A 27,966-nucleotide genomic window follows, 5' to 3' on the forward strand; every position below is an offset into this window, starting at 1 on the left:
AGTAAAGCCAGCCTGTCACCCACTATGTGGAAACTTGACTATTAGATTTGAATATCTAGGGCTAGATCCAAGCTGTGGCATCTGATTCATTGGGGACAACTGAAGTACAAATTCTGTGGTGTGTGGAAGGCACTAGGAAGTATAGAGATGTCGATATACTTTTTAGGGTGACTAGTAGCCTGAACGATGAATCTTGGATCCTGTTTAGTATTTTTATCATATATGCCTACAGAAGATATGAAATGGTACAAAGTGATATAGGAAGTTCATAGTGGCCTTTTATTTTTCTCAAGGGTAGAGGCGTATATTATATGAGGCAATTACCTTTGCAGAGAGATATCTCCTCTGATAGGTCTACTAATATAAGCCTTGGAAATTTCCAATAATCTGGTTAGAACTACATTTATACATAGTTTTATGCTGACTCCCTAAGGAATGAGAAGGAGGGAGAGAGGGAGGGAGGGAGAGAGAAGGAGGGAGAGAGAGAGTGTGTGTTTTGTAATAACTTTCAAAAATGTGTATTCATTCCCTTACCTACTGTTAAGTGGATATTCTAAGGCTTATCTTGCAGAATTTTGGTGAAAATCAGAAATAATATGCTGATGTGTCCGACATTATTTTGCTCATAGTATATGCTTACTTAATGATAGAACACTTACTTTTTGTTCTTGTCATAAAACATCATGTCATTAGCTCATTTGTAATCCAGTAGGAATAATCAGACTGGGATTTGTAAACTTGGGCAAAGTGTTTCTTTTTTCTGTACTGCTTAAGTGTTGGGTTTGCAATCCATTATGACAAGGTAAAAGATACCTTGTTTGAAACCCTTACCATTGGAAGCAGAAATTATCTCAGTCTCAGAGTTAGGTATTTCTAATCTCTGACATTGGAGGTTGTTTTTCAAAAACATATAGTATTTCATTGCTTTTATAAGGTGACCAGCTCATAGATTTTAAAGATTTAGAGTTCCAGGAGTTCCTGTCACGGCACAGTGGAAACAAATCTGAGTAGGAACCATGAGGTTGCAGGTTCGATCCCTGGGCTCACTCAGTGGGTTAAGGATCCAGCATTGCCGTGAGCTGTGGTGTAGGTCATAGACGCAGCTCAGATCTGGTGTTGCTGTGGCTGTGGCGTAGGCTGGCGGCTACTGTTCCGATTTGACCCCTAGATGGGTGCAGCCCCCAAAAGGCAAAAAGACAATAAATAAATAAATAAAGATTTAGAGTTCCAGATGGAACTAGAGACTCTCACACTGAGTGAAGTAAGTCAGAAAGAGAAAGACAAATACCATATGATATCGCTTATATATGGAATCTAATATATGGCACAAATGAATCTTTCCACAAAAAAGAAGATCATGGACTTAGAGAATAGACTCATGGTTGCCAAGGAGGAGGGGGAGGGAGTGGGGTGGATTGGGGGCTTGGGGTTAAGAGATGCAGACTATTGCCTTTGGAATGGATTAGCAATGGGATCCTGATGTGTAGCCCTGGGAACTGTGTCTACTCACTTATGACGGAGACTGATAATTTGAGAAAAAAGAATGTACACATGTATGTGTAACTGGGTCACCATGCTGTACAGTAGAAGAAAAAATAATGTATTGGGGGAAAAGAAAAATGGATATGCTAAATAAATAAATAAATAAATGAAAATAAAGATTTAGAGTTCCTGTTCTAGTTTAGCTGGTTATGGGTATCCATGAGGATGTGGGTTTGGTCCCAGGCCTTGATCAGTGGATCTGGCATTGCCCTGAGGATCTAGTGTTGCTGTGTCTGTGGTGTAGGCAGGCAGCTGTAGCTCAAATTTGACCCCTAGCCTGAGAACTTCCATATGCCACAGGTGTGGCCCTAAAAAGAAAAAAAAAAAAAAAAAGGATCAGATGGTTTTCCCAACTAATTATTTACTACTGTGCTGTGTTCTCATTTTCCCCCTTTATCATATTCTCTCTCTCTCAGAATTATAACTATGGAATAGACAGAATGATCAAATGCTTAACAATAGTCAACATTGGATGCAAATTGGTTAAGAATGCAGTAATCAAATACAAAGGCCCGTGTTTTACATGGTATGATATATAATATTAGAAGGAAGATAGTTTATGGAATTAAGTCTATAGTGTAGCTCTCAATTATTTCATAATATATGAAAAAGGTAAGCTTATAATATATAGCCACATAACAAAATGAGAAAGAGACTAAAGATTATAATGCATGACTTTATGAGCAGAGTCATTTCTTGAACCTGGCTTGTTGCCTGCCACACAGCACTTTTCGTAGGCATCTTCTATCTCCCCCTATCCAGAGTGTCTCTCCTGTTGAGCTATTGTCATGCCACTTTTCTTCTTTCCTGAGATTCTACTGTCATGGTCTTTCTTTCAGGGATAGAGGGATGGCAAAAGGTGTGATAATATATCTAAAGGTCTAACTTGTTTCAATTTTCATGTTACATCTGTATAGGAATAGTTCTCCATTCATTTGCCTTCTTCTGTTCACATACAAATGTGGCTGTCTTAGTTTATTAGAATAACTGTCACAATTAACAACACAATGACTTTGGCTTTGAGAAAATAAATCACAATGGTCGGGGGTGTTAGAATTGGAAGAGAAGTTGCCATCACATTTTCCAAACATTTCACTGTAAAGCTAAAAGAATTGAAGTCCTAGAGATGGATTAATTTGTCTATATTTACAAGTTAAAATCCTGATCCCTTTCAGTCCTCTTTCTAAAACTTAGTATTATTTTAATACAAATCTAAGAGAGATGGATATGGCAAGAGTGTAGCCTTGAAATTAGTTGAGGGGAGAATGTTCTCATTAGAGGTGACCTGTTATATCATTTGAGAAAACAATAAAACTGCCTTTAAAAGTGTGTAAAAGCATTAACCCTTGCCTACATTCAACTTCCTAAAACTGTTATTCAAACATGTAATGAAAGAGGTCCCAGGCTAGCTGAATTAAGTAATCTATTCCAGGTCATTTATTGAAGGTCTTTTGGTTGCAAGATTAAAATGGAAACTTTATGACTAGGAAATGCTAAAATGCTGTGATAAGGAAATATTGCTTTTTTATTTTCTCTAACATCCTTACAGATAGACTCGTTCTTAAAATAGTTCTGATCTCTCTCTGGGGGGCAGTGTTTAATTTTCTGTATTGATATTGTCAAATAATCAAAATCTTACTTCCTATATTCTGGCCTGAGGCAGACAAAAGAGAAATTGATATAGAAGATGTGATTAATTCTCTGTCTTGTTTGAGCCAGAAAATGACAAAAGAAATGAATGAGATAGATAACAAGAGGAGGTCATGATTCTAAAATAGTTTTGCGGCTGCTCAGAGTCTGATGAAAGAAAGGTTAAGTGTGTTTTAAGTGTAGGTAAGTGTTTAGCTATGTGATGTTCATAATGCCCTGTACTCTTGCCAAGGAGAGGGTATCAAATGGCAAATGCTGGGGGAAAGCAACTGCGAAGGGAACTCACTGATGTCTCTCTCTGGGCCACGAAACGATTTGTCTTTCTGCCAAGCCACAACCTGAACTCCGAACTGCTGCGAGAAAGAGCGTTTCTGTTTCGAGACTATGCAGGTGCTTTCAAACTGGTACATTTATGATGCAAGTCTATGACCAAACAGAGTGAGTTTCCTGTTCTCTAAAAGATAGCGTTAACTCTCTCCTATTATTGCCGTTTCCTTAGCAGCGGCCAGAGGTCCGTTACCTCTTAACCCAGCTCCACAGGTCAGATCCAGGGCACCTCTCGATCTCATAGTTCTCCTAACAGATACACTTTGCTTATTCCATTTGTAAATGGCCAGGACCCAAATTGTCATCTCTAGCTGTGGTCAAATGATTCAGTCAAGTGATAGGAAAATTTCTTTTTTGTATTCGGTCTCTTACTAGAAAAAGTCAAAACTTTATGATTTTCATAGTATTTTCAATAACTATATGTAGCCTTTCCCCATTTATGGTAATAGATGATCAAGTTTTAGACTATCAACAAATACATAGAAGAAAATTAAGGTCACCTATCAGCTCATAATCTCATTAAATGAAAGTACTCATTACTATTGCTTTGATTGTTTGCTTTTTTCCCATTTGTGTATGTTTGTGTATGTTTGTGTATGTGTATGTTTGTGTATGTTTGTGCTATGTGTTGCATTATATTACTTGAGATGAATATACATATGTATCCTTCATAACCTTGACATTTTATGTATTTACTTGTTTATTTATTGTCAGTTGCTCCTGTGTCATTCACTGCTGCATCCCCAAGCAGTTTGAAGGCATCATGATCTGTTCTGCCATCTAGATTTGTTTTATCCCAAGCTTACCTGTAGCTCTTTCTAATTCAACTAGATCTATCCTGGTTATTTTTGTTTATTTGTTTTCACATGTCATTTCATTATATTTTCCTGGATCTTTAAAATCTATGTAAACACCATTTTTAATATTGGTATATTTCATTAGGTAGGTGTACCAATATTTATTCATTTTCCTGGTAGGCATTGCAAGTGTTTCTAATTTTTCTTAGCCTAAAATGCTGTGTTATACACTTAATATATGCAGATTTTTAAGTGTTCAATGATTTTCTTAGGAAGATTGCTAGAAGAGAATTACTAGGTCAAAGGCAATGAACTTTTAAAAAGTCTTTTTGTACTACCAAGTTACTTTCCGAAATGAGTATATAAATTTCCTCTCCCAGTAGCAATAGTTAAGAATACTTAATCAGTGTGGAAGGTCATTATATACAAAAATCTTTGTTAATTGAAAAGCAAAAATGATACCTAATTGTTTTTGTTACATTTTTTTTGATTACACATGAGGCTTGATACTTCTGTGTCTAGTATCTGTGTGTGATTAACATTTAAGGGTAAGAATTTTTGGAGTTCCTGTCGTAGCACAGCAGAAACGAATCCAACTAGGAACCATGAGGTTGTGGGTTCAATCCCTGGCCTCGCTGACTGGGTTAAGGATCTGGTGTCGCCATGAGCCATGGTGTAGGTTGTAGACACAGCTCAGATCTGGTGTTGCTGTGGCTCTGGCATAGGCTGACAGCTACAGCTCTGATTGCACCCCTAGCTTGGGAACCTCCATATGCCGCTGGTGCAGCCCTAAAAAAGGACAAAAGACAAAAAAAAAAATGGTAAAAATTTTCATGATTCAACAGAATTCTTTGTATATTATGGGCACTGACACTTTATTGCCTATATTTTTTGGCAACAATTTTGTTTTTCATGTAACTAAATTTTCCCTATGGTTCAGCTTATAGAACTTTGATTTTAAATACAGTAGTTTAATAAGTTAAATATTGACATTGAACCACTGCATTTTAATGTAATCATTTAAAAAAAATCTGAATATTGTTTTTATATTGTAAATCTTTCTGCATCCTGAGATCATTTAAATATCATTCCTATTTCAATTTGTTCTTTTTTGTGTGATTTCTTTTCACATTAAACTTTTTATCTTATCCAGATTGGGTTTCTTTGTGTGTGATCCACAGTGTAGCTCTTGACTCCCCTCAAATTTCCCAACATCCCACCATTTACTGAACACTGATATTACCCCTTAGCTTATGACATTTACTTATTTATAATACTACACTTATATATTAAGTTTTTATGTCATATGCTGGGTTGTATTTTAAGGTAATCTGTTCCACTTTTTTGTTTTGTTTTGTTTTTTCCTGTATTTTTGCCATTTCTTGGGCTGCTCCTGCGGCATATGGAGGTTCCCAGGCTAGGGGTCGAATCAGAGCTGTAGCCACCAGCCTAGGCCAGAGCCACAGCAATGCGGGATCTGAGCCGTGTCTGCAACCTACACCACAGCTCATGGAAACGCCGGATCCTTAACCCACTGAGCAAGGCCAGGGACCGAACCCACAACTTCATGGTTCTTAGTCAGATTCGTTAACCACTGAGCCACGACAGGCACTCCATGTTCCACTTATCTTTCTATTGCTATATCAGCAAATTACCATACACTTTTTATTATTAAAAGTTTTAATAGTCTCTTTAATCTTCAAGGAAAGAGGGCCTTAATTATTACTCTTTTCTCTAAATAAAGCAATTTCTCTAGGTCTAAATAAATTTTATCTAAATCTAAATTATTTCTCTAAATAAATTAATCTGAATAATAAATTACTCTTTTTCTAATAAATATGTTAAGTATCATATATTTGTATGAAACAGTTTCCACTCTTAGCTTTGCATGCATAGGAAGAGAATCTATACAGTGCTTTGAGATTTAAAGCCCATAGTCTTTTCAAATTATCTTGGTAGTGTTAGCTCATAACCTGTACTATATAAAGGTATATATTCTACACATATGATTAAATCCTTCATAGTCCAGAAATTTCTTTTGTTGTGTCCTGTGGTTTATTGTTAAGTTGGTTTCTTCCTTCTATCAGCTTTTAAAAATACTAATTAAAGTGACCTACAAGGTATCTGCAATAATATTCATCTTACGCTTTTCCCCTTTTGGCCTTTTTTAACCCTTGAGCTCTAATAATAGAACACTTTCTATTTTCCGGAATATTTTAACAAAATTCCAAATGCCCAAATATTAATGGAAATGTCAGTGGAAACATGCAAAAATTATTTATGATCCTTGTAATTGTTGAAACTACTCTGTAAGGGATTTAATGTCTAGTAGTGAGTAGTAATGAATTTCTTTTTATAATGATTTTTATTTTTTTCCATTATAGCTGATTTACAGTGTTTTGTCATTTTTCTACTGCACTGTCTGGTCATTTGTGATGGAGCATGATAATGTGAGAAAAAATAATGAATTAATTACTATATAGATATCCAACTACTTGAATTTATATTCCTGAGAAATAATCCTTTGCCACATAAATTATAAACATGGTAATAAACAAACACGATTCCTAAGCAATGTACAATAGAAAGAGTGAGTTTTTTCCTTGACATCCTTCTTTTCATTAAGCCAAACATCTGTTGGATATTTGAATCATGTTTTTATGCATCTCTTAGACATTTGCTACTTTTTGTACCAAATAAGAGTGACGTATTGGATTATTTCATTTCTAGCATTTGTTTTCTCATGGTGGTTCCAGTGCAATTGGTGCATTCCAAATATTTGCACAAAAATCAACACAAGACACAATTGTGCTGCTCTCTCAATCCAGTAGTCCATTAAGTACTTTAACCGGGAATGGTAGCTGCTCTTTTTCCTTCCTCAGTGACATCATTTCAATCTCATGGTCCATTTCCATGGCTGCCCCCTCTAGATTGTGAGGCCTGATCCCTTCCCTGGTTCTGACACCCTGTTTGTATGTACTGCTGACTCCCTGTCGATGGCTGCCAGCTGATTGTGCCGTGCTGTGTTCGTGTTTTATGGGAAAATGTTCATGTGTGGTTGCTGTGTTTGATATTAAGTCTGAGATGAACTTCAGGAGGTTTCCTGCTTTTTATTAAAAATGATTTTGGCTAGGGGCTGTGTTATCCTGTTCATAAATCAGGTGTTCTCAGAGATTTAATAATTTAGAATTCACATGAGGTTTTGGTGGAATAAACATTTCTTTTCTCTGTTAAAGCTGCTTTTAAACTTTTTTTTTATTTTTCCTCTTCGCTGCTTCCATTTATTTATTTTTTAAAAGCCTTCTTTTGGGAGGTGTGTACAGATTTATCTCATGGCTATGAAAATAATGTAAGAGTCAAAATGATAGCTTAGTTTGGTTGAAGTAATTAAAATTTGGTAAGTTTTGTGGGTCTTTGCATTGCAATTATAAACGCATTTCTGTTTTAATTTTTTAAATCCCAAGTTATATCTCACAAAGGAGTTATCTTCTCTCCGTGTTTTAAGGAACTATTTTTTTTAGAACATGCCCTACAAATAAAAGGTTGATAAAAAGAAAAAAATAATAACAGAGTCTAAAGAGGTCAGGAACTCTTTCCATATGTGATTACAAGCTACATAAAAAGCAGAATTATCCTTGAGGGTGACAAACAGTCCTAACAATGCCTCTCAAAAATATTTGCATTCAGGATATAGAGGAAATACTTTCAGGACACTTTAAATGCTCAGTGAAAGTCATTAATTTCTTCATAAATTTGGTGAATATGAATACGTAAAGATACTTAAAAAGATTCTTGGAGTTAGTTTTGTTTTCCTCACATTAAAAATAGTAGGGATCGCTTCTCGGGCTTTTGGCTAAGATCAAGTGTAAAAATAGTAGGGAATGAGGAGAACAGGGTCATACTTAGCAAAAGGAGAGAGTTCTCTGAGGCGGACCCTTTTGATCTGAGCCTACTGACAAGAATGAAGCAATTATGTGAAGTACCAGAGCAGGGTCTCCATGTCTTATCCTGATTGAATTTTAAAGCCCATGAGAGAATGCACTTTTTTTTTTTTTTTTCCTTTTTAGGGCCACACTAGTGGCATTTGGAGATTCCTCAGCTAGGGGTCTAATTGGAGCTACAGCTGCTGGCCTACACCACAGCCATGGCAACACTGGATCCTTAACTCACTGAGCAAGGCCAGGGATCGAACCTGCTACCTCATGGTTCCTAGTTAGATTCATTTCCACTGCACTGCAATGGGAACTCTGAGAGAATGCATTTTTGATTGTAGTTGATGTCTTTATCACTTTACTTATAACATTGTCTAGCATGAAGAAGATATTTAATAAATGTTGGTAAAATGAATGAATTTTTATGCAGGACTTTGATAGATGCAAATGACAATATCCTTAATTATATTACTACAAATATCGTCTGAAAATTCAGAAGATTTTAAAAATGTATTTGCAAGAGTGTTTTGATAAAAGCTAAAGGCATAAAATTTGAGTATCCAATATTTGGATGATATGGTACAATTAATATGGCATCCAGAGGTCTGCCCTGATCTACACACACTGTCTTAAGAGTGAAAGAATGGGCAGACCAGTTATCCTTTAAATAATCTTCTGTAATGATCAGTATTTTCAGCCAGACTAATACTATGACATTGTAATGATGGAAGGTACTGTGATGTGCTGCTGTTCTTGGTGGAGGATAGCATCATAATCAAAAGACCCAGGAGAAGAGTTTGTAAAGTCAGTATACTATTTTTTTTTTCTCTGATGGAACAAGGCAAAGACAGACATTTCCTTCAAACTCTCTGGTACATGAGCAAGTATTCAAGTGAATTTTCAAAGTATTTTGTTAAATAGTCTTTACAGATCAGCTTTATTTGCTAAGGTGATTGAATAATGAATTTTCAAGTCCAGTGCACTGTAGAGGTCATTAATTCAGCATTGTCTTTAACTAATGCAGAAGTTTAAGCCTAGAGAGGTCCAGTCATGTCCTGGATCCCTGCTAGTGACAAAACCATGACGGGACCAGCCGTCAGACTAGAGTCCAGAGAATTTTTTGTAATTTTATGAAATCAAGTTGAGCCAAACATCAAAGGCAAAACTTCAGAGAAAAGATGTTTTATAAAGAAAATTTATACTTGGGATGGTATATACACCTTTTTCCATGGTTATAGGAGTTTGGGATGAGGTGGAGGGAAAATATGGAAGAGAAGAGAAATTACAGGGTGGGTGAATGCAGGGACCTCTTCCCTTTCTAGGATAGGGAGTTCCTCAACCATCACACTTTGTGTTTGCCTTGAGAACTTTATCCCTGTGATAAAGAGAGAGGTTTACCTATGACTCCTTGTAGTGAAGAAAGCCAAGGATCTTTAGTTCTTCCTCAAGGGATGATACTATTTGCCTTTGAGGTGTTTGCAGATACCAAAACTCCCACCAGGTGGAAGAAGTTAATTGTATGCTGCTTCCAAGCATGTCAACTCCAGGCCCATTGAACCAGAGTGTTGATAACTGGCGGTGGTTCCCAATTACCTTAATCAGAAGAGGGTCCACAAGCTGATCACCACCTACCCTTGAACACTATAAGACTCTTCACTACACCTTCCAGGATGGAACACGGTTTTGACAGCACTAGCCTCCTGTGGCTCCTTTGCCTGGCAAAACAATAATGCTATTGTTTTCTATTTCACCACCACCACCCCCAAAAAAGAAAGAAAAGGCATTAGCAACTATAAAATAAAGCACAAAAATTTATTTTTTGAAAGGTTTAACTTTTGAGCTGGAGGATGAAAAAATTTCCATTTCTGCTGGGAATGTGAATCTCTGTGAATGGACAGGCCAAGGATAGGAAAGGAGGACTTGCAGGAAGTTTGGCCTTGGTGGCCTTTGCAGGGGATTGTCAGTTGTTCCAAGCAGGGAGTCTTCATCATCACTATCTGGCCCAGGACATGTCATTCCTCTTAACTGGCAATGCTTATCCCATCACCTCTGTTCTAATCTTCACCTTTCTCTGTGGCTCCATTAAGCTACTGTGTCTTCTTCTCTGTGGCCTGGCCATGTGGATTGACTACTTTGATTAAAGCCAGGACAAAGTTATTGGCTCCCCTATCAACTTTATATCTTTCATACTAAGAATTTTTTCCCAAAAATAAATAGGATTTGTGCAGTGAAAAATTATTTCAACTTTATAGGATCAAATGCATAAACACATCTATATAATCATTCATACATAGGCATTTTTATGACACCAATTCACATATTTTTAAAACTATAGGAAGCCAGCACTGAGTTCAAAAAAATATGTAAAAACATGATTTGACTTTTAAAATCTAGAGGAGTGATTTCAAAAGCACTGGATCACTTCAATTGTATATCAATACCTGAAACAAGTAAAAGAGGACTAATCTGGCTGAAGTGAGTGAGGACAGGTGAGTCTGTATTCCTATCAATTGTCTACCTTGTATTCTGATTCCCAGAGTACCCACTTGGAAAGCAGTTATCTATTTAACCACTGAATATCAAAGTAAAATGATTATTAATAATTAGACTTGTTATTATTGGTCCCAAATGTTGAAGGCAGTTTTTAGTGGTAGAAATAGTAGTTCATTCGTTGAATGTCCCCATATTTACCTTTTCCATTTCTTATCATGCAGCTGGTCAGAAATGTGACTGGATTTGATTATGGGTTTATAGTAGAAGTATTATCAGTTCCTTCTAAGACACGTGGTTATGGCCTGAGGGAATTTTGACTCTAATTCCCAGTTACTATGCCAAAGTGGGTATATTTATTTTATGTTGCCTTGTTCTTAGCATAGGAGAATATTTATTTAACATTGCATTGTCTTATTATGTGTCCTTGGCCAAAACAAGAGGCGATTATACTTTGATCTTTCTTTGTTAATTGGTGGCAATTGTCAGATGTGCAGGAGATTTTATATTTCAAAATAGTGAACAATAGTGTCTATGTTTCTCTCTTTCTGGAAACTTTGAATAATAATAAAATTTCACTGTCCTAACTTTTTCAAATGTAAATGTTTTTAATTTGACTTTATCACTTGGGATGTTATTTTTTAAAGATTTAACATCATATTCTGGTCTCTTAAAAAACCAAAAAAATAATAAGATAAAGTTTAATGAGGACCCATTTAGTCCAATATAAACCAATTCACTGAAATCTATAAAAAGTCTTGATATAATGAGTCCCTTCATTCTTTTGTTAGTTAGGGTAATGCCAGCTGCTATAACAAATAAACCACACATTTTTGATGGCTTTAAACAGTTGCACATTTAAGTTTTAAATTATATAACAGTCCACTGTTGGTGTCCCTGGCTGAGTGGTGGGCTTTCTTCCACATGTTGATTCTTTAGTCCAGATTCCTTCCACAGTGTGGCTTTGCCTCTATGTAGATCCTCTGCCACCAGCTGTCAGTTAGGGAAAGGGAGGGGCAAGGCAACCCACTTCTCAACTGTGCTAGCCTGTGATTGCCACATCAGTTGACACACAAAAATGAGTCACACTCCCAGGTAGATATCAGAGAGTCTGGAAAATGTGGTCTATCTGGATAGCTGCTTCTCAGGATTGACTGATACTTTGTAATGAGAAACACGAAATTGTGGTGAGTAATTGCTTTTCTCAGCCATTCACATCTGAATCTAGGAATTCTTGTTATAAAAAAAAAATGTTTCATCGAGATATTGTATTACCTTGGAGTACTTTAGACAAAATCCTGAGGAAAATGATAACATTCAAAAAAGTCTACTGAAAACAAAAGTAAGAGTTGAACATTAGTGGGAAGTGTAATTTATTGTTAAAATATTGTGTTGTCTTAGTTATATACTTGCTAACATTTTCTTAGAAACCAGTTCTGTTTTCACACACTCAAACTTGCCTACTAATATCTCTACATTCACCCTTGATGAATATGGATAACCGAAATACATCTGGAAGATACACTCTGAATCTTGAGAAAATGAGAAAAAAATGAGATGCAGTCAATGCAAATTTTTTTTCATATGAAATTCAAGCAAATGAAAATTTACTTTCAAGCTGCATTTTGCTGAATAATTTTATTTAAGCATGAATTTATTCTAATAGTAGGATAAAAAATAAAGTATTGTTAGTGATAAAATGCTTATACTAATGCTTCTGATTGCTTATTACCATGTTTATGGATTGCACGTTTCCATTTTAGTTCCTTTTTCTGTGTGGTTTTGCTGCACTTTTCTCTCTCCTTTTTGCATCTGTGGACATTTTCCCACTAGTCTTCTTCAGCCTGCAGTCTTTTAATCTGTGTCTGTTTATTTCTTACATCTCCCTACAGGTCTCTCTGTCTTCTCTTTTTGTTTATGGAGTTCTTCATCTGTGGACAGTGGCAATTGGTGAGATTTAGATTAAACATCAGTAGTATTGAAATTTAAAATGTCTCAGTGAAAAAACTCCCATCACATTGCCATGGTACTGGAAGAAGCAGAAGGCAGGTGTTTAATGCTTGAAATCAGTGGGAACACTGTGTACCTTTATGTGACAGTCTGCTTGTCACATCAGTGTGTTTCAGCCTTGGCCCAGAAATTGTCATCAAGTTAGAACATGAACCAGGCACCTTTAAGACTGTTTATAAATAGGTTTATTGAATGTATTCTTCCTCTTGCTACATTTTTTTCTTTCATTGACAACCCACACCTTCCCTCCAGCTACTTGACATGTCGCCTCAAGAGCATTTTGCTTATAATGTCATTAACAGCCCAGTTCCCACTCACGGTGTGCTAGAGAGACAGTGATGGCACTAAATGACAATGAAGCAAAAATCACTGAAAACATACAAAGCAATTCATATGATTCCACTAATCTGTAATATGATTGTTTCAAGTCTGGAAAACTATTAAGAACATATATGTGTAGTTCATTTCCTGCTAGAAATGTCAGAAATCACATGCCCAGGTAGTACAGTTCTGTGTCATGGGGGATCTCAGGAGAGTTTGATGTGAGCAAGAACACAGGAGAGTATGTAAAAATGTATGGAAGAAAAATCATATGAATGAAAACTATAGGTAGATTTTCTTTGAGATATCCTGTTATCTTTTGGGTTGTAACACATGACTGAATTTGAGGCGTGAGATAAAATTAATAGCAGTGGTAATAAAATAAACTGAATAATTCTGCAGAAATAGAATGGGTAGATCAAAAAGAGAAAAGAAGAGATGCTGGAGTCACTTCTGGGTCAGAGCTATAGACAAGCTTTCAGGATCTCTACAGGGTCATTATAAAGGAAACGTGAAATAAGTATGATTCTAAAATAAATATTCAGATTTAAAAGACATACTTTTAAATACTTCATGTTGGGATGAATCACAGCTTTGTTTCAATTATATATAAACAAATAATCTACTAACAAAATTTAAAAATGCTTTGAAAACCCTTGTTTTACTTTTTATTTGCTTCTCACATATTAAGGAGTTTGTAGTTTTCAAGCCCTCCTTAGTCCCCCCCCCTTTCTTTTTCTGGAATGCCAAATACATGTGTTAAAATATTAATGACTTCTAAATAGAAAATGTGAAGCATTGAGCACTTCTCTTAGAATATTTTGGAACATGTAAGTTTTAGCAAAACTGTCATCATGCCCAGTGAAAGACAATTTCAGATGCCCCAGGATCAGGAAGTTCTGTAGTCTCCATTGTGTGTATACACATTGGAGAGTGTGCGAAACCTTTTTTTTTGATTTCTGCAAATCTCAGGAGATTTTGTACCAGTTATAAAACAATTTTAGGAATATCCTAAGTATAGGCAATTACAGAATTACTCAGATTGTCTATCAGAAAATTTGTCACCTTCAGGTGTTCTAAACTCTCTGGAGCATCAAGCTAGCTTTATTCACTCTGTTTTCATAGCAATCGTCTTTTTAGCCAACATGAAGCACTGAAAACAATGCTCATTTCTCATACTCCATCATAGAGTTGCAAAGTGTATTTAAAAATGCATCCCTGCTGCATCATTTGTAACGTTATTTGTGATGCTTCTAGGTGCACAGTAAAATATACTTAGCTAAAAATGTGTCACGTTGTAATAGTCAGCCTTCTATTATTTGGTATAGTACATGTTTGTCAGTATGTAAGGATCTGACACAAAACAGCTGTGACATCATGGACATGATATGTCACGAATGTGGAACTTAGAGTTGGAAGATCTGGCTTCAAGTCCCAGCTCTCTCATTTACTACCTTGTGACTTTGGCCAGTCACTTAACCTCTCTAAGCCTTGGTTCCCATGTTTGAAAATGATGGTATTATACCTTCTATTTCATTGGGTTGGTGAGAATTTAGTTTGTCATTTGTTGCATTCTATCTTATTCCACAAAGGATTTGAAATGAAATGTGTATATTTGAAGATAAAATGTATATGCCAGTGCTTTGTAGATTATAAAAGTATAAGCCACCTGCCATTACTATTGGGACCATTTAAATACCTGAGGGCTCTATCCCTTAGAATGAAAGTGCTTCTAAGAAGATGTTCCAGAGACTTCTATGTACAACAAAAGAGGTATTTATCCATGTATTACGTAGAAAGGTTATAGGTGCCAATTTAAACCTATAAGAAAAGACTATCCAGGACCTTTTGATCAAAGACCATTTGCAATTAATAAAAGTATCAAAGTCTCACATAATGCTTATGTCTCATATATTGATTTCTTAATTGAAGTGACTATATGTAATGACAAAAAAGTTCTTAAGGATTAAGTAACCTTTTTCAATACTGTTTACATCTTGTTAATCATAAATGCATAAACATTTGCAAGAGAGTGTTGTAGGCATGAATCATTTTTGTTCAGCTTAAAGACAATGCTTTTGTTGCACTTAGAATTTCTGGATATTTGACAATAATACAGGCTTTGAAATATCAGTGGCCTACCAGTTCCTTCAATTCCTTTTATTATCATGTGCCATTTGCCTTAATCTTGGGTTACTAACTGTGCTTATCTGCCCTCTGCATCTAAAGCTTCCAGAAAGATTGCTCTGGCATGGCCTAATAGCTTTTATCAGCTCACCCAGTGGCTCTTAAGCTCTGAAATCCAGGAGTTACCCGCTCGGTGCCAAGTCCTTCAGAACAAGTCAACTGTTTTCCTCTGTAAATGATTGCTGTTTATGCCATGGCAGTCACAACCCCATCCCCGTCCCTTTGTTAAAGTGAAATGGAACCTTAAGATGGAAGCTAGTGGCTCCTCTCTCCTTCCTCTCCAATTCCCCTGGCTTCATTCTACCTAAAGAGGCATTAGTAGGCATATTGGGAATTGCCGCAAGATTAGAACATTTTTCTCTTTTATCCTATATTTTAAGCTCCTTTGATTTTTTTTTCCCTCTGATTTTTTTTTCTCCAGTATCTATATGGTATTTGGCTGATAATAAAACTGTTAATATTCTATTTCACCTTATCTGATAAGCAGGCTTACTTTTCCTCCTTTACCGTAAAAGTCATCCAGGGAGATTTATTCAGTGAGCCTCTTTTTTTTTTTTTTTTTTTAATTAAACATAAACTAATATTTCCCAGAGTTCCGGTCATGGCTCAGTGAAAATGAATCTGATTATTATCCATGAGGACACAGTTCCATCCCTGGCCTCACTCAGCGAGTTAAGGATCTGTGTTGCCCTGATCTGTGGTGTAGGTCGCAGACTAGGCTTGGATCCCACATTGCTGTGGCTGTGGTGGAGGCCAGCAGCTACAGCCCCAATTTGCTCCCTAGCCTGGGAAGAACTTCCATATGCCACCAGTGCGGCCCTAAAAAGATGAATAAGCAAACAAACAAACAAATATTCCTAAATACTGAAACTTTTGAAAACATTCACTTGACATTATAGTTCATGTCACATAGAAAGATTATACAAATCATGGCATGAATCTTTTTCTTTTCTTAATAATACGTAAACCTGCATTTTCAGTGAATATAAGAGGAATACAGCCTTGATAAAAGCTTTCCAATAAACATTATATTCCACAATTACATTTTCTCTGAAAATTAATGGAGTTTGAGGAGGCACATGCATAAGAGAGAGAGGGTACACTCTACACTTCAGAGGCTTTAATGCTCTGACTTCAAGGTAGGATAGATTGGTGGCTGGGTTTTGGGTTTCCACTTACCAGCTGTGCATCCTTGAACAGTTATTAAAACTCTCTACTTCATTTCCTCAGGTGTAAAATGGTGAGGATGCTCTTAACTCATAGCATTTTCGAAGGAGAAAATGAGGGAAATATGTAAAGTAGCTAATGAAATGGTGGTACATAGCGGCCACTGAGTAAATAGCAACAGCTGCTGCTGCTGTTTTTGCAGTTGACACGCTGAGGAAGGTAAAATAGGGAAACTAACCTGAAAGGTTGTATTTTTTTTTAAGTTCCTCTTCTGCTAAAATCAACTTAGAAACCCTCTCTCAGAAAGCCCAGAATCTCCAGGCAGGAAGCAAGGAGGCTGCCCTGGAGATGATAAGCTGGGGGGCTAGATGCTGGGCTGCGGGAACCACAGCCAACTTTCACACTCACTATCCTCTGCCCCATTTGCAGCATCATGTGACCTGACAGCACTGTCTGTCTTGGACAGGTTAGGTGACTTCAGTGCACTTTGCAGTAAGTCCCCTTTCTAGCAGATAGCAGAGCCTTTGTGTTTCTTAATCCTACATTTGCAAGGAATCTCTAGAGAGTCTCTTTCTCTCTCCCTCCCTGTCTGCTTCGTTCCTCCACAGAAAGAACTTAAAACTGCATGTGGGAAGTTATAAAAGCTAAAGGATTCAGGTTTAAGATAATACAGGGAGTGGCTGAAAAGCTGCGTATACATCTTCATGCTCCCCTTCTTACCCATTTGCATTGATCCATCACCTTTCTTTCAAAGAAACAGAATCTGTCTTTAACTCGCCTTGTGCCATTTACCCCTCTGTATTTAACTGGCCCAGTGATTTCCTTTGCTTACATTTAACATTCATCAGTCACAACGAGCAATGGAGCAATGCATGTTATAGTGTGAGCAGAAAATTCCACGGGACCCTCTTCACACTGGGAAAGAGAAACATCTGCTCCTTTCCTATTAGGATACCAGGATTTTAGAGGTCAATGTGTTTCCCCATCAAGGCTTAAGGCTTTGGGGATCAGGGGACGTGTCAGGCTCCAAGCAGCATAATGAATGGCAGTTGCTGATGGGCTAGGTTTGCCTGTTCTCAACAGGGGATAGAGAATTCAGCGTAATGAGCTGGGACTTTGTGCGCTCAACACACCACTTGGGGAGTGAGGCAGGCTGTGCCTTTATTTTTTTTTCCCTGGTTCGGAACTGAATTTTCATCCTGCAAGAAATTATATGGAGGTCTTCATTAGTGGCACCCAGCAGGGTTAAGGCTCCATGAGGGCTGATAAGCTCTATGGCTAAAAGAACCCATCAGCCTTTGTGCAAGGCACTGAAGGTTTAAGTTGCTTGAACTGGAAAATATCTGAAGAGGTGATTATGCTAGCAAGTAATGTGTATTGGTAACATGGAATCAAATTATTAGGGTCAGTAACTTCCTGACTTTCCCAGTGCATTAAATGAAGACATAACATTGCATTGGTGCCGGGTACTTCTTGATGCCACATAGTGTCAGCACTGTCTGGTCATATGTACTTCACAGCATGTCACCTTTAATTTCATGGGATTATCTATGCTGTTGCTTTAATAGATACTCATGATCTTGAGCTTCCTTTGAACTCACAGCAGGGCAGAGCAAAGCCATTATTGGGAGCATTTCCTGGCTTTTTGTGTTATATTCAAAATTATTACCGTTACTTAGAAAGGTGGATGTATCCTCTTCTCACGCTTCCAAAAGCACACACTTTTTTGATTGCAAGGGGCATTACTGAGGGGAAAACACTGAATGCAAAAGACCTCTTTGGAAAGGTGTCAAGGCAAGTGAACCAGTGTTAGAAAGGCATATAGGACAGTGAATCTCAAAGTGTGGTCCCCTGGCCAACAGCATCAGAATCACCCAGGAATGTGTTAGAAATGTAAATCCTCCTGAATCAGACACTCTCGAGATAGACTCAGCAATCTGTTTCAACAAGCCTTTCAGGTGATGCATGCTCAAGTTGGTGAACCAGTGCTATGGGATTTATGGAGCACAAGAATGGGATAGAGCAGTGGGCAAGACAATGTAGTATCTCCCCTCATGGACTTTATTCCATTACAAAGAAAGAGGTGGTACTTCACCCTGATGAAATGTTTATACATGCCCAGCAGAACCTGAAATTATCCATACTATTTTAATCTTTCTTTGGATTAGCTTGTTGTCTTTGGTTTCAGAGAAACGACTAACAAAAGATGACTAATAAGCTATTCCTTTGTGTATTTCAGAACCATCCCCCTTGCGATATGTATATCCATGGCCATTGTCACCACTGGCTATGTGCTAACAAATGTGGCCTACTTCACTACCATTAGTGCCGAGGAACTGTTGCTTTCGAAGGCAGTGGCCGTGGTGAGTCTGAGTTGGGAAAATGCCAACTGGAATCTGGGTTAATGAGTTGATGCAGTTTCGTAGTAGTTCCCTCCAGCAGCAAGTGGTTTGAAATGCAGTTAATTTTTTTTTTTTGAAAATGATGAGTATTTTAAAAATTTAGGGCAAACCTTAGCATATTCCATCTAGCTGATCCAGCTACAATCCTACATGATTTCTCTGTACTGTTACTTTCGTGTCAAATATTTCCACACATACGTGCTTGTAAGCATATTTCCACACACACATGTTGAATAGAAGGCATTATTCGTCCAACATGTCGTAAAGGGCAGGTGGGAAATTTCTGAGTTTAAATGACTGCATTTGGGGTATGCAAATTGCAGTTTATTCTGTGCTCTTTCCTGTTTGGACCTTTTACAAAAGTTAACATCTTTTCCCCAAAGTAACACTTAAGAATTTCTAAGCAGACCATGTACATTTGTTTTTTTCATGTGTGTGTGTGTGTGTGTGTATGTGTGTGTGTGTATGTATATATATATATATCCTTTTGAATACTAATTCTAGGATATTATTAATTTGGAGAAATCCTGTGTTATTCAAAGTTAAACAGATGTCATTGCTGTAGTATTCCTCAGAATATTGTAGAAGCTAATGTGCATTTTAACTCCCTCAGAAGTGGATACTCATAATTTTACAGCATTGTCCAAAATTTATTTGACTTCAGGAATATCTTTGCTCCCAAAGGTCATGTGATGGGACTGCTATTCTGTGCATGCTTTTTGGCATAAAAACTTAGCTAGTAAGAGAGCATTCGTTCGTGACCTTTATAACAATAAACGGTGAAAAAAAGAACTTCCCATCACTAGATGTCAGTTCCTTTTAAAATAGTCACTATTACCTCATATCAGCAACATCCACAAGGAACAAATTATCTCATTTCATGTGAACCTGTGTAGAAGTTCACTGTATTAAAAAAAAGACTTTGCCCACTGCTGTAACTTCTACTAGACAAGCAAAGGCACAGAGCTTCCTGATGTCGGGTGCTTGTCTCATCTTACTAGACAAAGGGCAGCACTTAGTCTTTGAGAGTCATGTGTCCATTAATTACATAGCACCAGCTGCATCAAGGACAAGTAAAGAATCCCACTCTTTTTTGTTTTATTTTGGAAAATACATCCTTCATGAAAATTTGCAGTGTTGCACCTGCCATGGAGTAAAAAGAAATGTCGGAAGTTTTATCTTTCGTATTTCCTGTGGCTCGATTTCCTCAGACTTGTATGGATGTTCTATCCTTTGAATAAGAAACTGGAGAAGGAGTTCCCGTCGTGGCGCAGTGGTTAACGAATCCGACTAGGAACCATGAGGTTATGGGTTCAGTCCCTGCCCTTGCTCGGTGGGTTAACGATCCGGCGTTGCCGTGAGCTGTGGTGTAGGTTGCAGACGCGGCTCGGATCCCACGTTGCTGTGGCTCTGGCGTAGGCTGGTGGCTACAGCTCCAATTCGACCCCTAGCCTGGGAACTTCCATATGCCACGGGAGCGGCCCAAGAAATAGCAAAAAGACAAAAAAAAAAAAAAAGAAACTGGAGAAGAAATTGGCACATACCTGAGAGGGCCAGATTGACTCGACAAACAGAGATTCAGCTGATGTGATTATTCTGGGTGAAAGATTTTTCAGAACTGCTCACATTTATGATATACATGATTAAGTTATTTGTTCACACTTTTAGGCCACAATGGTGGGACTGTTATCTAAAACATGTATCTGTAACACGTCTCAGTGTATATTCATACTTCATTCCAAAAACGTGGCTTCCCAGACTGAAGAAAAGGTATACAGAAAGCTTTCTGTCTCCAAAAGGAGAACTTATGAATTGAGCTGTTTTTATTCACTAGATTCAGAAATGATAGATATAGTTGATTAAAGACTGGATCAATGGATCATTGCTTTTTGAAAGTAGAGGGAAGGGGCTTGCTTAGACCATTGCCCATAGTTTTGCAACAGGGAATGACATGGTATCCACCTTTGATTGTTGTCCTAGGAGGTTAGTCTGACACTCACCAAAAAGAGGGATTATAAAACACACACGTATCACCAGGTGAATAGAAAGTCATAGAGCAAGTTCGGCCTAAATTGTTTCATTTTATTCCACTTTCTGGCAAAGCATTAATTTGCTTCCTTATGTCTTTCACTAGACCTTTTCTGAGCGGCTCCTGGGAAATTTCTCATTAGCAGTTCCGATCTTTGTTGCCCTCTCCTGCTTTGGCTCCATGAATGGTGGTGTGTTTGCTGTCTCCAGGTGAGTGAGTTCAAGCATTTCTAGAAATGCATTTCTGTTTCTGAGATTGGATAAATTTAAAAAGAAAAGAAATAGTGCCTCCGATCCTGTTTTTAAAGGGACAAGCAAGATTGTCTTCCTCCAAGTAGCAACCGCACATCCCATTCTGTCCATTAGAGGGCACTGCTTGGCTACTGATAGCCTGCTCTGAAGCCAGGCAGGAAGTTTTTGGTTTTCGTTTTTTTTAATCATATGTGTCTACACAGTTAAACAAAAGTATTTTATTTCTGATAATTAAATATTTTGTTTAGCTAAAGAAAAAAGCTAAAGTAAGATACATCAGAAATCACTATCCCACCACCCATATACCTTTCGTTTTGTTCGATGCAGTAGTCCTTTTTAATATAATTACCAACTCAGACCTACCATAAAGCTCAAGGAACTATACTCAATGTTTTATAATAAGCTATAAGGGGAAAGAATATGAAAAAAATAGATATATATGTACATATAACTGAATCACTTTGCTATACACCTGAAACTAACACAACTGTACTTCAATTAAAAACAAGCAAAACCCAGTCAGATGAATGTGAATGTTATGTGTGTGTGTGTGTATGTGCATGCATGTGTGTGTGTTGGGTTGGATTGGATTGACAACACACATGCAGTGCTGAGGCTAGAACTGAATTTACCACCAGTTCTTTACATGTAAGGTGAACTATGCTGTGTCACATGTTGCTACTGTTTCTCCTCAAAGACTCATACGATATTTTTGGCAAATTTTATAAAATTCCAAGTCCAATTTTTCACAGTGTACTCTACCTTAACTGAAAAGTGTAACCTAAGTAATCACCTAAGAAATGTCAAACCATTTGGTAGGAAGAACATGCAAGTTTTCTCTTAGACTTCTGGGTTTTTTTTTTTTTTTTTTTTTCTTTTGGAAATGATCAAGCCTGCATTTCTCTCCCATCAGGTTATTCTATGTTGCATCTCGGGAGGGTCACCTTCCAGAAATTCTCTCCATGATTCACATCCGCAAACACACTCCTCTGCCAGCTGTTATTGTTTTGGTAATGCATGTTAATATGAATGTCTAGATATAACCTCAAAGAACAGGTTAGCAAAACTCGACTTTAGCTAGTGCTTTCTGTTCTCATTCACTGCTAATTTGGCTTTATGAGTATCTTGGTGGAGTTGAAGAGGCAGGATATTTTTCATGGCTTCCCTTTATCCAGTATTTCCGATGCATATTTGATGCTTTGGGGCAATAACCACATTACTTGTTTTTCACCTTTGTAGACATTTGTGAGATCTAAGGAAAGTGATCATCCTGGTTCCTGTCATTCGCATAAAGCCTCACAGAAAAGGATGTAGGACAGCATGTCCCAATTCTACTCACTAAAGGTGGAGCTAAAAGTTACAGTCCCCAGATAGCCAGAAGGCTCATCATAGGCCCCTTATAATGAAATGCACGCAAAATTATTAGGAAAGTTGATGAAATCTTAAGACAGTGCAGTGATTCTGTGATTAAAAGTGAGACTTTTGATAGCAACCCTGACTGGAAGAAATAAAAGCACAACAATTTAAATTTGAATTGTAGGATTCTTCATGAAGAGAAAAGCATTTGTGAAATACAAAAGACCGTGTCAGGTGTAAAAGTCTACATATCCCCATTGGCTGTGTTATCTTCCTTTTTACCTACTATTGTGTCACATTTTTCTCAGATGGCGTCTGCTGTCAGGAGCACACAGAATGCATTGAACACTGGTCTTTTTCATGAATGTAATTTGTTTCCAAATGTTTCCTTGAAATTTCTCTGTAAAATACCAGGTACTCTATGTGTGGAATCTGGAAGTTTATTTCACTTGTGGGAACAGAATGTATTACTCTGTGAAGAGGGCTTTTATTTTAAGCCTCTGCTATCAGTCACACCGTCCTTGGTATGTGCAGCTGTAGAGACTTGCTGTGCTCATCTCTGCGCTTCCTTCTCCTCGGTGCGCCTGAGGGTCGTACGTGGCAAGAGCATGGGGGAAGGAAGTGTAGAGGAAGAAAATGTCAGCGTTTTGCATTCAGGAGATGACAGTCACCAAGAAGTGGCCCTGTTGCCTGTGTGTGCATAGCCGAGAGCTCATCAGAAAGCATTTGCAGAGCTTTCTGCAAATTTTTGAATTGGGTGCACTTTTGTTTTTTAGAATCAGTTATTTACTGATTATCTCAATCTCTGTGGCTTTAATTTTGAGTCACTGGGCATCCCATATTTTACGCTTTGAAAACCTATTCTTTTAACTCAAATGAAAAACAATTAAAAATAATGCATCCAGATGGGCAAGAGAGAGGGTTAGAGCAGGTTATAACAAGAGAAGTTGGTTGAGTATAGATTTTCATCACAGTAGTAATTCATCAGTGTAAGGAATCATTTGGTAAAGGTAATAGTAATAGTGATGTCATTGCTTGACATCACCTATCTTCTAACTCACTCATTTTTCTCTCCCTCCCCTCAGCACCCTTTGACCATGATAATGCTCTTCTCTGGGGACCTCTACAGTCTTTTGAATTTCCTCAGTTTTGCCAGGTGGCTTTTTATTGGGCTGGCAGTGGCTGGACTGATTTATCTTCGATACAAACGCCCAGATATGCATCGTCCTTTCAAGGTAACCTCAGCAATCTTGATGGGTTTACATAAATCTTTCTCCTAATACCTAGTTCTCATTTTGTCATAACTTGATGATGAGGAGCTTGGGCGGAGGGCAGCATCCTCTGGAATAAAATGTTTAACTCTTGCAGGTAGTTCTTTTTGTTGGGTTTATTTTGGTCTGGAAAAATAGTTCATCAAATTATACAGAGTTCAATACATTTGTATGTCACATTTTTGGAAAGTGGGGGTTTGTTATGTTTATTTTCCATGAATGTGTCTGATATCTGGTATGTTCAAAGTATGGACTGCTGCTTTCTTCATGCTGAATAGTTGTAGACGGACATGCTGAGAGAGAGAGTGAGGCAGACACATATAGAATCCTCACTAATGAAAACTCTAAAAATGGGAGTTCCTGCTGTAGTGCAATGGGTTAAGAATCCCACTGCAGTGGTTCAGGTTGCTGCAGAGGTGAGGGTTCGATCCCTGGCCCATTGCAGTGGGTTAGTGAGCTGGCACTGCCACAGGTACATAGGTCACAGCTGTGGCTTGGATTCAGTCTCTGGCCTGGTCACTCTCCATCATATGGTGTGAGTGAGGCCATTAAAAACAACAACAACAATAAATAAATAAATAAAAACTCTGAAAATGATGCTGCTTTCCAAAAAATAAATGGCATTTTAAATATTCTTAAAGGTTATGATATGTTACATTACACCTTTTCTGCATTATGTACTCCGGAAGGAATAGAAATGTAAAATATTTAGGGAAAGTGAAGATGTCTGAATTCACCACTTAATAAAATGTCCATTTACCATAACGAAGTGTTTCCTTTTGGGAGGGCTGACAAATATGCTTCTCATTGCCTTTGGCCTTGAGTGTTCACGGATTGATTCGACCTCAGTATTTATTTGCTTTTAAGAAATAACATAGATAATGTTGTCCATCATGTTGTCAGAATTTCTTTCTAATTATATGCATTGCCTAATGCTGGCAACATCTTTATTACTGGTTGAATAAGAGTTGGCCTGTTTTATCCCTGTCAGTTCTTATTGTGAGTCTCCAACAGAAAATCAATATGCACTGAAGGGCTTTAACATGTAACAAGCAGCCCATGCTCTTGGCTCTACATTAAAGTGGATTCTAATCATAATTATCAAAGAACCAATCTTTTAAAGTCAAAAGCATAAATCATAATGGTCCTTAACTAGTAAAATAATTCAAACAGAATATCTCTAATAAAACACTTATTTATCCTAAGATTTTGCTCTGTCCAAGGATTTAAAAAAAAAAAAGAAAAGAAAAAGAAACTTAAAGGAGTGTGGTTAATGCATTCTCTGTCCCCTGTTGAAGAGATGTTGATACTAAAGTAAGGTCGGATGGTGCCTGTCACCTGGCCACGTGACCGACGTGCTCATCTTGAACCCACCTCCCGTCTCTGGAACCACGTTTGAAGTGATTTTCTTCTGTGCTGTGTTCCAGGTGCCGATCTTCATCCCAGCTTTGTTTTCCTTCACGTGTCTGTTCGTGGTCGCCCTTTCGCTTTATTCAGACCCATTTAGCACAGGGATTGGCTTCATCATCACTTTGACCGGGGTCCCTGCCTACTATCTCTTCATTATATGGGACAAGAAACCCAAGTGGTTTCGAAGAATGTCAGGTAAGACTTTTAAGTAGTTTCATGACTTTTGAGGGACCATGCTGTAGAAAACCCATCTATGTGGACATATAAAACATGCACACCTTAAAGTTTGAAAATATAATTGCGGAAATTGTGAGTCTGAATACATTATTGCATTCTAATGAGAACTGGCGGAAGAAAAAGTAGGAAGAATGTTTAGAGTAGAGGCACTAGATCCTTTCAGGATATTTAGTTTGAGTTGCTTTAATTATTTCTCAGGAGAACAAATTTTTAGATAGAATTTTATCAGCCGTTCTGTAAATGACCTAATTGTTCTTTTGAATCCCTTACTAACCTTATTATTTTTATTCTGGGTCAAATACAGTTTATTGATTCTAGATGGTGACATACTACTTGACGAATGGTAGGCAGTTTGGTGGGGAGTTTACACAGAACTTACAGAGGTCTTAACTGTCATGATTATAATGCTACCCTAGTGTTGAATCATGGACGGTCATAAAAAAAGCAAAAATAATGAAAACTAACAGCTGGCATTAATTGAGTGATTTCTGTCTGTTAGCACATATATGACCTTAGTTAATCCTTATAACAACTTTCTAAAATAGGAAAAATTATAGATTTTTGTAGATTTTTGAGTTATGGCGTGGAAGAAGCCATGTAACTTATTCCAAGTGATGCAAATATTAAGTAAAAGACTTAGAATTCCAACTCGGGCTGTTTTGTGCTTTGTGAAAGTTGTCTTGGGGGTTGAGGGCAGCCAGGATAGATTAAAGAACATGAGGATGAGGACCTTCTCATGAGTAGAGATGGGTGGTGAGCACAGTAATCCTGACAGCAGGTCTGAACGTAAGTGATGTTGGCAGGGTCTGAGAGAAAGCTAAAAATAATAGAGAAGAAAAACTTAAGAGCTTGGTGACCTGGTGAGTTGTGGGAGGAGAAATACAGTAAATCAGAAGGTATGAAGGGGGCTTACTCTCAGCCTCTGTTGCAAGGCTAACTCTCTGTCAGAGACTCTGCTGAACAAGCCCTTTCTCTCACGTCATCATCTCATTCAATCCTCTGCAACTTCCATGTGAGAGTTAGTTTATTTCTATACCCAGATGGGAAGACCAGGACTCAGGGAGATGGAGAATTTTAAGTGTACAGATGTTAAACCATTGAGGATTTGAACGTGCATATGCTGGACACCATGTTGTTTTTAGATTGGGTGCGTGGGGAAAGAGAGAGAGGTAGAAAATCCCAAGGAGTTTGTGTGTTCTTGCTGATGAGTTTGGTGAGCTTAAAAATCAGCTTTTGTTCTCTCATTCATTTTAATTTATTTACTTTACCATCATTAATTTTTTTAAAGCCCAGTAAGAAAGTTCAGGGAGGTTTCTAGTAAAATTATTAATAAATAATATCCATGTTGCTAAAAATAAAAAACAAAAAACCCCTTTGTATAAGCGTGTCTAGTGTGCTCCACAAACTAATTTGGAAGCTAGCCATTTAGAATAGATCTTCTGGAGTTCCCGTCGTGGCGCAGTGGTTAACGAATCCGACTAGGAACCATGAGGTTGCAGGTTCGGTCCCTGCCCTTGCTCAGCGGGTTAACAATCCGGCGTTGCCATGAGCTGTGGTGTAGGTTGCAGACATGGCTTGGATCCCGCGTTGCTGTGGCTCTGGCGTAGGCCAGTGGCTGCAGCTCTGATTCGACCCCTAACCTGGGAACCTCCATATGCCATGGGAGTGGCCCAATAGCAAAAAGACCAAAAATAAATAAATAAAAAAAATAGACCTTCTGCTACTACTCTTTATTAGCTTTCAATTTGGTATCTTTAGACCTTCTACTACCATTTATAACTGAGTTTTGTTTTTTCCTCACTGGCAACACTACTCCCCAGAGAAGTGTTACTAAAATTTAGGTTCTTTGAGGCTAATATAGGTACACTGATTATGTAGCAAGGTATTTAATCTCTGTTTCTTATTAAGATCACAATAGTTTTCTGTAGAATATTTTTAGTTATGGTTTTTTTTTTTCCTAATGTAGGCAATAAATATAAAGCCTTTTCTGAAAAAAAAAAAAACAACAACAACAAAAAACTGAGTCTTGTTAAACAATATTTACTCATAGGACTGCTTGTTACCAGTGTTCAGGACAGATTAGTATTCACCACTGTTCTGTGGTCCTCTCAGACCCTGGCTATGGACGATTAAAACCCCTGAGCACATGGAAAACCATGAGGATTTAGGAGAAAGAAGCAGTGAGCCCTAGAGTTGGATTGCAGTGAGTGAGCACACTATGAACCAACACATTGCTTGCTGTTGTCCACTTGGTAGGCATTTGGTTCCTTCTGTTTGTAGTCACCTGACTCTAAAAAAATCTTTCTTGGAGTTCCCTTCGTGGCTCAGTGGTTAACGAATCCAACTAGGAACCATGAGGTTGTGGGTTTGGTCCCTGGCCTCTCTCAGTGGGTTAAGGATCCAGTGTTGCTGTGAGCTGTGGTATAGGCCAGTAGCTATGGCTCCAATTAGACCCCTAGCCTGGTAACCTCCATATGCCGCAGGTGCAGCCCTAGAAAGACAAAAAAAAAAAAAAACTTTCTTTCCTTCTGTTAACATGTGCATATTTTGTCCCATTTCTCAGCCAGTGTATGTCAACTACTGATTT

At 37.7% G+C, this 27,966-nt stretch overlaps 1 protein-coding gene across 1 annotated transcript in view; it reads left to right on the forward strand.

The window, feature by feature from the left end:
* The window catches only part of SLC7A11 (solute carrier family 7 member 11), an 82,507-nt gene that overhangs the window by 38,616 nt on the left and 15,925 nt on the right, over window positions 1-27,966 (forward strand). Inside the window, exons 7-11 of the mRNA XM_021101587.1 lie at window positions 18,663-18,786; window positions 20,960-21,063; window positions 22,019-22,115; window positions 23,547-23,696; window positions 25,160-25,337. Coding sequence (XP_020957246.1) covers window positions 18,663-18,786; window positions 20,960-21,063; window positions 22,019-22,115; window positions 23,547-23,696; window positions 25,160-25,337 — 653 coding nt within the window. The remainder of the gene's footprint in view (window positions 1-18,662; window positions 18,787-20,959; window positions 21,064-22,018; window positions 22,116-23,546; window positions 23,697-25,159; window positions 25,338-27,966) is intronic.

This window comes from Sus scrofa, chromosome 8, assembly GCF_000003025.6.
Source record: "Sus scrofa isolate TJ Tabasco breed Duroc chromosome 8, Sscrofa11.1, whole genome shotgun sequence".
NCBI lineage: Eukaryota > Metazoa > Chordata > Mammalia > Artiodactyla > Suidae > Sus > Sus scrofa.